Genomic DNA, 14,285 nt, shown 5'->3' with positions numbered 1-14,285 from the left:
GGCAGTTTGATTTTGGTGAGATGCATTGAGTTTATAGCAAATGCTGCATTTGGTTATTTGTAATCGTAACAGCTGCACTATTTCTTAAAGTATTCTAAACTTTCCTTTCCCTCTTTCTTCTCTTTTTTCTCTTTCTTCTCTTTCTCAACCAGGTCTGATGGCCAGAACAACAGCAGCAGCAACAGCAACACCTCCATTGTCATGTCTGACAGCCCACTGGAACTTGACCCACAGACCCACCCACAGGACCTTCTCGGCCGTGAGGCCTGTGTGGCCTTTTTCCTCCTCCTTCTCTTGGTCTGGTTTCTTAACCGTGAATTTGAGGTCAGTTACCGTCTGCATTACCATGGCAATGTGGAAGCTGATCAACACCGCATCAAGATCCAGAACATGAGGGACCAGGCCGACTGGCTGCTACGCAATATCATTCCCATACATGTGGCCGAGCAGCTCAAGGTTACCCAGAGCTACTCCAAGAACCATGACAATGTGGGTGTAATATTTGCCAGTATTGTTAACTTTAGTGAATTTTATGAAGAAAGCTATGAAGGAGGTAAGGAGTGCTATCGTGTCCTCAACGAGCTGATTGGAGACTTTGATGAGCTCCTACGGAAGCCCGTCTTTGCTAATATAGAAAAGATCAAGACCATTGGTGCCACTTACATGGCGGCAGCAGGACTCAACGCTCAGCAGTGTGCAGATGCAGCACATCCTCACGCCCACCTCCAAGCTCTTTTTGAATTTGCCCTTGAAATGATGCGTGTGGTGGATGACTTTAACAAGAACATGTTAGGGTTTGGCTTTAAGCTTCGTATTGGATTTAATCACGGGCCTCTAACAGCAGGCGTAATTGGCACCACCAAGCTTCTTTATGATATCTGGGGCGACACGGTCAACATTGCCAGCCGCATGGATACCACAGGCGTGGAGTGTCGTGTCCAGGTCAGCGAAGAGAGTTACTGTGTTCTTAGCGGCATGGATTACGAGTTTGATTATCGCGGCACAGTTAATGTCAAGGGCAAAGGTCAGATGAAGACCTTCCTTTATCCTAAAAGCAGCGATAGTGGCCCGGTGCCTCAGTACCAGCTCTCAGTCTCTCCAGAGATCCGAGCACAGGTGGATGGCAGCATCGGGCGCTCACCCACTGACGAAATTGCAAGCATGGTCCCTGCAACCAGCACCACTGCAAGCAGTACTAATACTATGGTACCCAGTGCCAGCACTGGTTCCCCTAGTACGACAGGGCTTACTCACGTGAAAGAGGTAGATAGCCGTGAAAGACGTCCCACTGCAGAAACTTCTGCTGCCAGGCGATCAAAGTCTCACACTGGCCTGACATCTGTACATATAACCAATCTTGAAGGACCCCCTTCTTTGTCAGAAAACAAACAACTTATCATCTCAGCCCAGCAGGATACATCCCAAAGGTCAACAAATCCCCTGAAGGATATCAAGAAGGACAATTGCGAGGATGAAACTGGCGGTAATGTTGGCGAGTTAACCAGACTCTAGAAATCGTCAAGTGTGCCGCTTTCATCATCAATCCTCTACCCTTTAAGCTCTCATTCCTTCCAGCTGGCATGTGTAGAATCACTGTACATTTGGTCCTACTTCAGTTGGCGATGGAGGATGTGAAAAGACCCCAAGCTCTCGCCTCACCAGCCAAGAAGCAAGTTGTTTTTTTTGTGTGTGTTTGTGACAATATAGCCATTTTCACACATGCACTGCAGTACATAATTTTTACTAGACATTACCCAATTGAGCTGCATATAGGAGCACAAACATTTGATCAGACTTCAAATTGGCTTTCCACAGTAAGCTCCTTATAGCACAAAGTGTAGGCAATGTCCAGTTGGGCCTGTGTAAAGATAGAAAAGGCACTTATCCTGAGAATTCGTGGCAAAGGATGGACGTTATGTGTCCTGCTTCTTGCACATGCTAAGAAAGCAGCACCTTCATCTAAACCAAAAGGAGTATTTCCAGCAGCGTGAAGTGGACTATCACCTGCAGCATGTGAGAAGGGACAATTGTAGATGTTCTGGTGGGATACATGTGTGAAAACGGCTCACAGTTGGCTGATGTTATCAAGAGTGGAGGGTGGACCACAAAGATGGTCTTAGGCAGTAACGCACAAGAAAAGGGAAAATGTGACAGCTGACTCTGGACCTTCTCTTGCCTGTCGCAGATCCCATTATCTGCCATTAACTTATTTGATTATCTTTAAACCTTTAATCTTGATTATTTCTTTCATATGTCTTTTTAAGTGCCTTTAGAGTAGAATATTATGTAGACTAAGCCTTTATAAATAAGGGAATAACAACATAAAGGGAAAATTGTAAATTAGAAAGCTTTTTGGGAAGAAAAGCTTTGCTTTTGTTACAGGTTTACTTTTTAAACTATGTTTTGCTATGATAGTTTTGCCTTTTATTAAAAAGAAAAGCAACAATGTGTAAAACATCACAATATGTGACAAGCGAAGGGCAAAATTATGTACGAGTAAAAAAAAAAATGCACCGCACTAAAATCCTGCAGAGCCTGTGTCCATGTTGTTCTTGAAAACCAGAAAACGCATCAGGAAAGGCACAACGGGAACAAATCGGTACAGGCTAAAGGCAGACGAGGCTGAGCTGTGAGTTGTCGAGTGAGTGTATTGCTCTTATGCAGTGTGTGTCTGTATAGTAAGATCACTTGGGCTTTAATAAGGGGAGGTGCCTATGAGTTACTCAAATGACTGAAACTGCAGGTTTACAAATAGAAACTTGTTTGCTGATGTGGCAGCTTTTTCTCTGGCCTCAGTTAAGATCTTTGCATTGCCTCAGCACTGAGGCATGATGGTCTAAACTGCATTTAATCAGCATGCTCGCAGCATCATAGGCTAACTGCTACTAGTGTTTGTGCCCTCTGCACATCCAGACTCTTGTAGGAGCTCAAACTATCTAACTGTGTTTAGTGAGTATTTTAATGGGTCCTACAAGATGCTGGCGTACCTATAGAGTGTCTTAAATTGTGTCTTAATTTCTTTTCTTTTTTTTAGATGGATTAGAGAATAAAACTGCCTGGGTTAGCTATGGATTACACTGTGTGTTAGTTGATTGTGTTTTAGGACATGGATGATCAAAGTGGAATGTCACAATAAAAATGTGTTTAATAGTGTTAATTGTTACACAAAACTTGAACTTTCTATCTGAGGCGTCTTAATCTACTTTCTGTTATCTAAAGGACATTACTGGATGCAAACATCTGGACACTTTTACAGCTTCATACTTTCAGTGACATGAAAACTTTACATAACGGCATTGTAAATGCAAACGGCAGTGCACCAAAAGGTATTTCATAGAAGGGTCTCTGTGCTTTTCGCTTTCCCTTTAATTTTTTCTATCTATAATGTCAGAACAGTTTTCATCTCTCTTGCTGTTACATTTTCTTTCTTCTGCTGTTTAAAAAAAAAAAGGATTGTGTGCTCAGACGTAAAAATGGTTTCACCAGTGCACCATTTCTTGACCTGAACTCAAGTAATAGAACAAGCGTTGCAAATAAAAATAATTCATCATCAAGTAATTTATGTAAGCTGCTGCAGCTAACAACACCTTAATAGTTAAATAGTTTGCTCGCATTGTTTTCTAAGTGTGGAGCTAGGGTAGCTTGTGCCTTTTAAATTTAAACATGTCATATTTTAAAGTTCTGTTGCTTTTCATTTCTCAAGACACTTAATATTGATCAAAATTTAAAATACTGACGCTTGTGCTTGAATCATTTAATTTGATAAAATATTGAAAGATGAGATTTCAGCAGTGCCTTTTCTTGACATGTATAAGTAAATATAAATATGCCAAATATGTGACATTATTTGGATTTATTGCGGATTTTAAATTCCTTTTTCTCTTTTATTTTATAATGTTATAATAATTTACTTATGCAGTTGGTTTAAATGTAACAACAATGGTTTAAAAGGGAAAATAACCTTCCTTTGCTTATGAGCACACAACCCTTAGCACCATTCCATTTTTTTTTGGTTTTTTTACACTGTAATAAAGGGAATAACCATTACTGTTCATGGTTAAACACTTAATAGTGGTCATAATTCTTGAGTGTTGAGCTACCTTTTTAAATGGAATTTTCCTTAATAATTTTGATAAGCCCTGTTGAATAAGCTGTTTGTTTGTTTTTTACTCTGAACAGGTGAAAATCTGAAAGGTGTGTTAACTCACACATTTGACATGCCTTCTTTTTCCCTTGTGTCACCGCAAACATGAGCGCATCTTTTGATTTGCTGTGATTTAATGAGATGTGAGTGGCATTCTGAATCAGCAGAATGGCACAAATATTAATGCCAAAGAGTGTCATTGCCATCTCTTGGATTTTCTCTTTTTGTTGTCTTCTTAATTTGCAGGTATTTTGTGCACACCTTGTAGTCATCATATACTAACTGGTAAAGGCGCTCATTTTTTAATGTGCGGTATGCCTTTATATTGTATAGTATCTGAGCATTTTCTAGAATTTATATAAGCGCATGTATTAGAATATTACTTGTCTTAAGAACTGGGTAATTTTAACAATGTTGGAATAATACTTGCATGTGTGTTTAAAAAAAAATGTGTGCATTTGTAAAACTTTGTGATTGTGTGTATTTTGGAAGAGATGCTCCAATCCTAGCAGGAATGTGAACAGTGAGGCTTCAGTTGGTAGAGATTTAAGTTCCTTTTTAATCCAAACTAGCCAAATAAAACTGTGGAGACGTTGCAAGACCTCTCTGGTTGGTAGTATTGAAAAGTAGCCCGCTGTCGATCCCTCTAAGTTTTAAAGGGGGCCTATTATGCTCTTTTCTGGGTCATTATTTCGATTTTTGCACTCTAGTAAAGTAACTTTGGATGATTCACAGTTCTTTATCACCTTTACCCTACGCTATATGGACACATTACACCTACAAGAGCTGCTCAGCCATGTAAACTGATTTCATGAAGCTCCCAGTTTACAGTTTTTGTGCTGATGTTAATGCAAGAAGAGGTTTGGGACTCTGCAGTTACTGAGTCAGCAGTAGAAAGTGTCTGAAACCTGAACTTTGGGCTTAAAGTGAATTTTTTTTTCTTTTGTACATCAACCTCATTATTCAAAACTTTTTGGTTAGTGTGTCTGATATTGTAACATAAAACAATTATATATGAGAGAAAAGAAGAAAAGCATAATGGGTCCACTTCTATGAACTGTTGCTTTCTTTGGATATGTTTTTGTATATAGCACGCTAACAGGTGAAGTTAAATTTAATAATAAATAAAGTCAGTTGCTGGGAAATGTTGTCCTAATGAATTTAAAGCCTGTATACTACCAGTGATAGATTGAAACAATAGACGTACATGGTACAAGTTTTTGTTTGTTTGTTTTTTACTTTACACTTACCCTCAAATGTATTTCATAAGCAAACTGTGTACTTTCTAGTCCAATGCATTTAACTGAGTGCAGCTTTTTAATTATATTTCTTAACTGATTATGCTATCCACCAATACAGGCAGCTACAAGATTTCATGCAACTTAAACATTGGTGCATCGATACACATTTATAACAAAGACATAAGCTCGACTGTGTGCTTGGCTAGTACTTCATTGTAGTTTTCTGTTTTCTAGTTAGTTTATATATATATACACACACTCATACTCTGAAAGGTGCTTCTTCCCAAAAATTAATCATCTACTTTCACACTTCACAGAGAATCTTCACTTGATTTTTATATAAGTAAGTAGACATAAGTTTGATGGGATAATATGTAAGTTTTTAAAACCTTTCCTGTAAGCACCAATAGTCACATACTGGTTTATCATAGCTTGTGTACTTGATAGTGTATTCGCTAAAAGTAAAGGCTGCTTTATCCGTTTCTATATAACAGTGTATAGCATTGACTCGCGTTTTAGCCTGCGAAATACAAAAAAAAGTTCCATTTCAGGTAGCGACTGTTGGGTGTTTGAAAAGTTTGAAACAGGTAGCTCGTTTTTTCTGTGTAATCCACCCCTAGAGGCAACTTCTCGTACGTCCACATGACGCACGGTGGGGACACAGGTTTACGTCAGGGCGTCAGCGCGCCTCCCCCCTCCCCCCACAGTCTAGCTGGGAAGAAAAAAAAAACTTTTTTGTATCGGAGGAATCAACAGCCGCCATCTTGACGCGGCTCATAGTCTGGATTTCGGGGGGAGCATTAAATTAAAAAACCGATCGGAGCCACACGGAGCGGACTCAAACGGCTTTTTTCGTGCAGAAAATCGAAGCGTGAGCTCTTCCGATTAGAAATAATGCAAATATGTGAGGGCTAAGTGGGGTTTTGTCGTCTCGAAAGCCCTCTGTATATTTGATTTCCCTTTTAGAGAGCGCCGCTTCTCGCCGTATCGCCGTCCCGAGACGCTTTATTTATCGGGAGACAGCGACCAGAAAAATAATCCGTCTCATAGAAAATATTTTTCGAATTTTGATCTTTTTATTTAAGCCAAAAACGGAATTTATGGCTGCTCGTTTCGACTGCGAAAAAAATGATTCTGTGCGGACGTGAAATCGGCGATCTGCGGAGAAAGGGATTCGCTTATGCTTCGTGCCATATTTTATGATTGATTTTTATTTATTTTTCTCGGACTGAAATAATTTTTGGACGTGATTATTGAGGATAATTATGTGGGTGTTGGGTGTTGGATTATCATGGGGTGATCTTAGGTGGCGAAGCGTGGCGCTGTTGCCTATCTTTTGAAATCCTTTTTCTCCAGGCGGCGTTTCGCCAGTCTGCCAGTCAAAGAAAAGGAGGAAAAAACTGTTAAATTGCTCCTTGGCGCCTAACAATACAAGTGACCAGCGACTGCAAACCGGGGGGCGAAGATTTGGACTGATTTCTACTTTTATTCGTCGGTGTCTTTAAGCGCTTGTAATATTTGCCGACGAGGATGGCTGACAATCTTATGGATGTGGGACCCCCCACTGCAAAGCGACCCAAGATCAATTCACCTCCCTCAGGATCAGATGGCCCAGGTAAGGACAGGGCATTGTTTTTAGTGTACCTGTTGTGACGAAGGTGTAGTAGTAGTAATAGTGGTAATCACAGTTTTCAAGCTACACTGTGCACAGTTTGTGCCCCTCAACAGAAGTGAACGCATCATCTATGTACAGGAAAGCGGTCACTTGAGCGGACTGCAACTTTTCACAGGAAAACAGCACATGGTGATGTTATAGGAATAGTTTGCTTTAATCTATAGATCACAAAATAATGGCTGTAAAAGACAAATGGCGTAAAAGGGGCTCAAGCTCAATGCATTTCCATCACACGAGGTTTTCAGCTGCTCAACAGGCAGAATTTGCTCCCAACTTTTCAACCTTTGTTGGGATAAATGTTAAATGCCTCAATTGTGTTTTATCATCATAATATATCTTAAGATAAGGAAAACTACAGGGCTCTGGCAGCACTGATGAAAATGCTGCCTCGGTGTCTGGAGTTGAATCGCACTTTGTGTCGTGCTCCTTGACACTGGAGCCGTGCAGATTCGTGACAGCACAAGCTGTTGATAAACCTGCTGTTTGACTGAGTGATAGTCGGACTGCCAGTGAAAGATCAGGTCTTCCTCACATGCTGAAATAGGTTTTTTGCTTTAAGTTAGTTTAGAACACGAACTGGACAGCAAACTTTTCTGCTGTTTTTTCTTCTTCAGGGAAGCATATTTGCATATCCTTTCCTGTTGTAAAAAGCTATCATGGGGAAGTCTGAGGCGTTTAGAGGGTAGCCCAATGGTCTGCCTGTTAAGCGGTGAAACCTGAAGAGCAACTTTGCTGATCCTACTCGAGAAAGGACTTTCGAATAAGACGGAAGGACTTTTTTTTCTTTCCTTTACACGGCACGCCTCCTCCTTACAGGTTATGTCACCCTGTGATTTGTGTTTGTGGTTAGGAAAAGAAAACATAACAGTCTATTGGCTTGTTTGATATGATGAGCTTACTTTTTATTTTTGTCCCATTAAAATAAGAAACGAACGCATGACTATAGTAACAATGCAAGGATTGCTTCGCAATTACATGGGGACTTTTTAAACTTGAGGACATCCTTTCTTATTATGTCTCTTTAAGGTACACCTCAAATAGTCCAGTTGTATTGAAAAATACACTTTTGAATCAGAGCTGTGGAAAAGTAATATGCACTATTTTCACTTTGCTGAAAAGCTACTGCTGCAGAAGTACTCTGTATATACTTTCCATCTGTATACAGTGTAGTTGTCTACCAATTTAAGCCTTGATGACGTTAAGGGTTTACTCGTTGTAAGCATCAAAAAAGCATGTAGGGTCTTATTTCAGTGAAGACTTGCATTTCATTGCTGGGTTTGCATTAGTTAATCGATTCCTAATAAGATTCCTAGGTAATGCTAAGAATCTTAATCTTCAGGTGGCTTATTAAGCTGAAGCATCAATTTTCAGGAATATGTTGAGCTGTCAAACTTAGAATGGTGAAATGAGCTGCTCATATATTAAAATGCATGGCACTAAGGTGCTACCAAAGATGTGAAGGGGAAAGAACACAGCATGTTGTGGAGATAAGCAAAAAGAAAACCACCAAAAAATACACTGAGCAGAAATTAGGTGTAGCTTAAGGGGAGTGATAAAACACAGTCGGGGTTAATGTAAAAACTAATCTCCAGGTCGCCTACCCAGAAGGGTAGCGGGAACCTTCAGATGTTTCTAAATCTCCCTGTGGGAAGCACTTAAGTAGAGAATCTCTTTAAGTTTGAAATGCAATTTTTTTTTGGGAATGCTCAATAAGGTTTAAACCCATGTAGGTCACCCACCCAGAAAGGTGACCGAAACATTCGCTGGGCAATAAAGCAGCCCTACCTGGGGCTTCTTCCTCCTCCACTGCAGTTGGAAACTATCTGTTTTAGTTGATGTTCACACAAAATGTATGTTTTTAATAAGCCATTGTAGGATGTTTAGTGTTTTCCACAGGAGCAGTAGAGATGCAGGTAGATGGTTGCGCACCCATGTTTTCTTTAAAGAATTATTAAATGTTATGTTTCAAGAGGTGTCCCTTTGCATGTTTAAGTGGGGCTATATGTTAAAAATAAACAGGGCAATAATGAGCTGCATCTTTCGGATATTTCTGTTCTGCTGGTTGGATTCAGCATAAAGATTTTGCTCAGCAGCCACCGGGGGTTTGTTGCAGGAGCGCATCAAGCATATTTCCACACTCTTTGGGTTCTGCTTAGGGTGGACACCCCTCCCCCTGACCAGGAGGACCACTGCAGCAGTGCTAAACAGCTAACCCTCATATTTCCCTGGTTTAAAGGGAAACATGAGGGTTAGCGGTGTAGCAGGCACACAACTTTTAAATTAAGAGCAAGGCGATCGTCCACTAGTAAATCAATAGAGGAGCGTGTCACTCGTGGTGCAACACTCATTTTCTCTCGGAGACCTCCTCTAGTTTAAATTGTGGCATGCTCGAGGGATAAAGACCAACTGTAAAAAAACGATTGTTCTGTTGCTCGTCAAATAAACGGAATTCATATTAATTCCAAAGTAAATTGTGTGAATGCAGTCCATTCAAATTTCAACGCTAATTACTGACTGATCATTTAAATATTGTGGGGCTTCAGCGTGTTTGTCCAAATCATCCTGACTGTTATTTACACATTATATTGCCGACTGAGTCACCTTGGTAACTATTATTAGTAGTTGGGCCGATAGGAACGACATCACCCTATGCCACATCAAGCCAACTGTGTACAGAGCTGATGTTCACAGGCACAAATTAACAAAAACATCAAATACTGCTAATGTGTGACTTTTTTGTTTTTGTTTTTTCCCCCATGGTGCACTACTCTCTTGTCAGTATGTGCCTGTGGCTTCAGGCCAGTGTCGCTTGTTTTCATTTGTATGACTGAGTGGGCGTGTCAGCACCACAGGCAGTAGCAGCCATCTTCAATCCTACCGCTCACCTAACGGGTTTCTCTCTTCCTCTTTCTGGCCTCGGTGTCTAGGAGACTACCAACTCCTGGGTGTATTGGTAGTGTTCAAGAGTGCTAAAATGTGCTTTTCACCAACCTCTGGATGTGCTGGCTGATGTCTCGTGTGGCGTAATTGGTGGAGATGAGAAGCATGTGTGGCACTGGATCGCTAAAATCCTCTGAGAAAGTATTTTCAGCAGTTTAATTCATTCAGTTCCTTGCCCCAAAATTAATAAAAAAATTTATATTTTGTGATCTTAGATCGTTTTGCCCAGAAATTTTCTTGTCCATTTCTCTAAATGGTTGCGGTTTTTATAAACACACGGCCGCAAATGATTGCAGCCCCAGCTTTACATGTTTCGTGGGCAGCTAATTTTGAACATCTTGAAATCATCATAGTTCTTATAAAACACCATATTAAAATTTTTACAGTTGCAGTGCCACTCAAATGAGTGGAAAACAGCCCACTCGCACGTTTTCTCTTCACATACAACAGTACGTTTCCTATATTTCTTTGTTTCATCAGTTCAGAGGTTTTCTTTGATCATCATACCTAATTAAAAGGGAGCAGATTGTCATATTGGTCTTTTAAACAAGATTTAAATGTATAATTAACATAATAAAAATAATTGGTACAGAATACATTAACAACACACAAACAGTGTTTTGTCAGAGGTCATACAAGATGTTAGTAAGTATCGTGCTCTCACTATGTACCTATAATTTTTATACAAAAAACTTTGGCGTATATTCAAATAGAAATCTTTTAGAAACAAGTTCTGTCACTCTGCAGCCATGTTGGTAACACCTTGGGGCAGTTATTTAGAAATAATAAGAATAAGCCTCTAGGTGTTGTGTGCCATGGGTTTTATGATAACAATGTTACAAAGGAAATGGCAAGAATAAGCAGCCGAATGAACCCATTGTATGTTCTTTGGCCAGTTTTTTGAGTGTGTGCAGTAAATAATTTTTCCCATACACCCCTGTTAAGGTCTTCCCTTTGCATTGCTCACACTCTAAAGCCCCTTTTCCGTTAGTACCTACTCAGATTGACTCGGATCGGCCGGTTTTCCATTATGATCTAGTACTACCTAACCACATGCGTGGTTGTCGTCATTGCAAAGTGTTCGAGCGTACTGCGCCATAATTAATATGCGACATGAACGCTACAAAAAAGGTGGACGTTGAGGCAAGAATATACCTGCAGCTCGGTCTGTGGTGGGTTTTTTTTTTTGGGTTTTTTTTTCCTTCTTGGTACATATTTCCCTCGTTGCCGGGTTTCAAAATTGGCAGTTTTAACTTTCGTGAACTTAGATACTGAGTAGACTCTAATGGAGAAGGGCCCTTGTCCACTAGTAACTACTTGGGTTGACTTGGCACAGCTTGAATTATTTTTTAGGATTTTCCATTAGGTGATGGTACCAGATACTTTTGTAGTGCCTACTCAGCTGGAGTTCCAAGTGATCTGAAAATTTTATGTCAACAGACTGCATACCACGGATTGGCAGAGGTGCCATTTGATGAGTCTTGAGAGTGTCTCCTTCACGGAAATCAAAACCGCCATTTTTAAAAACCCGGAAACGAGCACAAAAAATACTGACAAAAAGCCGAGCAGCAGGTACACCATTACTTCAACATTCTGCTTTATTGTGGCGTTTGTTTGTTTGTTTGTTTTTTTGTTCTTTTGTGCCTGTCCCGTTTGGCTCTTTTGCCATCAGAATTGTTGTCTAAAGGCAAAGAAAGATGCCCAACGGATTTACTTTACCAAATTGACCATCCCAGCCTTGCCATAATGGTCCATTTGATTCACCTTTTATTGTTTATTTTATTTTCACTTACTGAATATGGGACAGACTTGACTGGGGGAAAGAAGGGGAGAAAGAAAGAGGGAAAGAGAAACAGCTGAGAAGAGGGACGGGGGAGAAGGGCAAAAACCAAAAACCAACAGAATGAGCAGAAAAATAAAAAAAAAGGGAAAAAAAAATGCATATATCAATCACCTGGGTCACCTGCTGAGAAAGAAAAAAGAAAACAAGCAGAAGAGAACAAGAGTAATAGAATAAACAACATCACAATGATATATGGGAATATGACAGTAAATATTAAATATTAAACATTATTGTGCAGCACATAAGATCAACAGAACACAGTGTGCTTTGAGGTAGGAGCCAAAAAGGGTGTAGTTTGTGGGTGTGATCACCCGTGTGTACACCTGTGAGCATGGACGCGTTTGTTTTTTGTTTTTTTAAAAGGTTCCTTCATGTAATGATCTGCTAGAGGGTGTGGGGGGGCCACAGCCCCGTCCTCCAGGGCATGAAGCAGGTATGGAGGAGATCAAAACTCCAGACATCCAGAGGCCCCCAGAACACAAGAGACCAAGGAAGACCAACAGAGGGGCAGCCGCGCCACTGTCCCAGAAAGAGCTGAGGAGAGTCCCAGATGAGGGCTCACTCAGCAGCCGCGGAGCAGAAGCCAGGGGGAGTTGCAGTGACGCGCCCGTGAGGTCCGCCGGCAGCCAGCCGTGCCTGAGTGACCGAGCCCCAGGCCGAGAGGCCGGGGGCACCCCACCTCCGAAGTGGCCCGAGCAAGCCCCAGGCTCCAGGCCCCGATAAGCGGCCGCCAAGGAGTGAGCCGGTGTGTACCTGGACGCCCACCCCCGGACACAAAGAACCACCAACGCACCGATGTCTGAGGGAGTCCGCCACTGGCAGGGGAAGTGGTGGTAGGGGGAGATATTGTGGCGTTTGTGTCACATACAGATAACGTCATGGGACTTTCGGCTGTGTTGCTATAATGACCCCATGGACATTAGGTGGTAAATGATTGTAATGGAAAACAACCAATACCGGTTTGAGTTTTGTCCAACCTCCTCGCTTTGAGCCAAGTAGGAACTAGTAGACAAAGGCTATATGTGGGATGTCCAAGGCAGCAAGCTGAACTGAACAATGGGCTTTGGCTAAAATTTTCATTTTATTTTGTTTTATTTTTTAGTCAATGTGTGTGAAGAAGGCAAAATTGCTCCATTTTCCTCATTTATAAAGTCTTGATTTCATTGTTGGTTTATGTCATTTTTTTATTTTATTTTATGTTTGTATTTATTTTTAAAGAGCTGTAGTGGCTTCATAGTGTAGTGGTTTACACAATTCCCTAACATCCGTCATTCAATTCTGTGAGGAGAGACGGATCCCTTTGCAAAAGGCATCCAACGCTACCCGCTGTGGTGACACCTTGTGTTATCTTTTAGTAGCTTTTTTATTAAGGCAGTATTCGCATGTTGTGGTTGCCAGTGCCGCAGCATACACGATACATTTGTCGTCAAACTTGGTGCACTCCAAAGTTTCCTCCCTTTCAGGAGGTTACCTACCTTAAAGGAGGAACTATAGGAAAAGCAGCTTTTCATATCAATGGTCACTAAGTCATAAAAACTGCATTTAGCGAATTATCTGATAATAGAGAAAATTGATAAATGCCAGATAAAAAGTTTGGTAACTGAATAAAAATAAATCTAGAACCTCCTGCAGTTTATACTTCCACTCCACATGTGCAGTTTCACAACGCAACTTTAATTTACAACAAGTCCAACAAAATTGAGGCCTCTCATCAGAGTGTTTGAACAAATGCCATGCTAATTGATGGTGTATGGACAAAGAACAAAGCACAAACGCAGGTCGGTTCCTGCCACAGAACATTGGCTGAAAAGGCACGCAGTGATTGCTGCTACAGTTTAAGTTACCGCAAGAAACTTGTTAACTTGTTGGCGAACTTGGGTTCTAATTCACTCACATGTTGCCTGCATATCTAGATTAGATTAGATTAGGTTAGATAGAACTTTATTAATCCCTCGGGTGGGTTCCTCTGGGAAATTCGATTTCCAAAAAAAAGCACAGCACCGACAGAAGTTACAGAGTTACAGAATATTTTATATATATATATACATACACACACACACACACACACACACACACACACACACACACACACACATATATAAATACAGAGACAATATAAATAAAATATACGAAGGGGATAAAAAGAATAAATAGGAATAAAAAATAAAAATACAAGTGAATTGCACATTTCAAGTATTGAGGTCTATTTGCACCATTGACTATTTACAAAAGTGTTGCACAAAAGGTATTTCACAGTGAGGTGAAGAGGCACTACAGCTTAGTTGTTCCCCCCTCCTTTGTCCTCCTGTTTCCCCTCCCTCTCCCCTCCAGAGAGGAGTTAAACAGTTTGATAGCGTGTGGGACAAAGGAGTTTTTAAGTCTGTTAGTTCTTGTCTTTGGGAGAAATATCTATAGCTGATATAGCTCTGCTGTTTATCCAGC

General features: G+C 40.7%; 2 protein-coding genes across 3 annotated transcripts in view; both read left to right on the top strand.

Annotated features, from left to right (window-relative positions):
* adcy9b (adenylate cyclase 9b) overlaps positions 1-3,696 on the top strand; it is a 40,267-nt gene extending 36,571 nt beyond the window's left edge. The window contains exon 10 of the mRNA XM_085351622.1: positions 153-3,696. Coding sequence (XP_085207748.1) covers positions 153-1,512 — 1,360 coding nt within the window. The 3' untranslated portion in view covers positions 1,513-3,696. The remainder of the gene's footprint in view (positions 1-152) is intronic.
* Positions 3,697-6,153: 2,457 nt separating this feature from the next.
* crebbpb (CREB binding lysine acetyltransferase b) overlaps positions 6,154-14,285 on the top strand; it is a 45,123-nt gene continuing 36,991 nt past the window's right edge. For both annotated transcript variants that reach the window (XM_085351619.1, XM_085351620.1), the window contains exon 1: positions 6,154-7,000. In XM_085351619.1, coding sequence (XP_085207745.1) covers positions 6,916-7,000 — 85 coding nt within the window. In that variant the 5' untranslated portion in view covers positions 6,154-6,915. The remainder of the gene's footprint in view (positions 7,001-14,285) is intronic.

Source organism: Diplotaxodon limnothrissa, linkage group LG4 (assembly GCF_057381915.1).
Source record: "Diplotaxodon limnothrissa isolate DT_005_m linkage group LG4, D_limnothrissa_male_GT1.1, whole genome shotgun sequence".
Classification (NCBI taxonomy): domain Eukaryota; kingdom Metazoa; phylum Chordata; class Actinopteri; order Cichliformes; family Cichlidae; genus Diplotaxodon; species Diplotaxodon limnothrissa.
The sequence above is the reverse complement of the archived record's forward strand: the minus strand, read 5'-3'. Positions and strand labels throughout refer to the sequence as shown.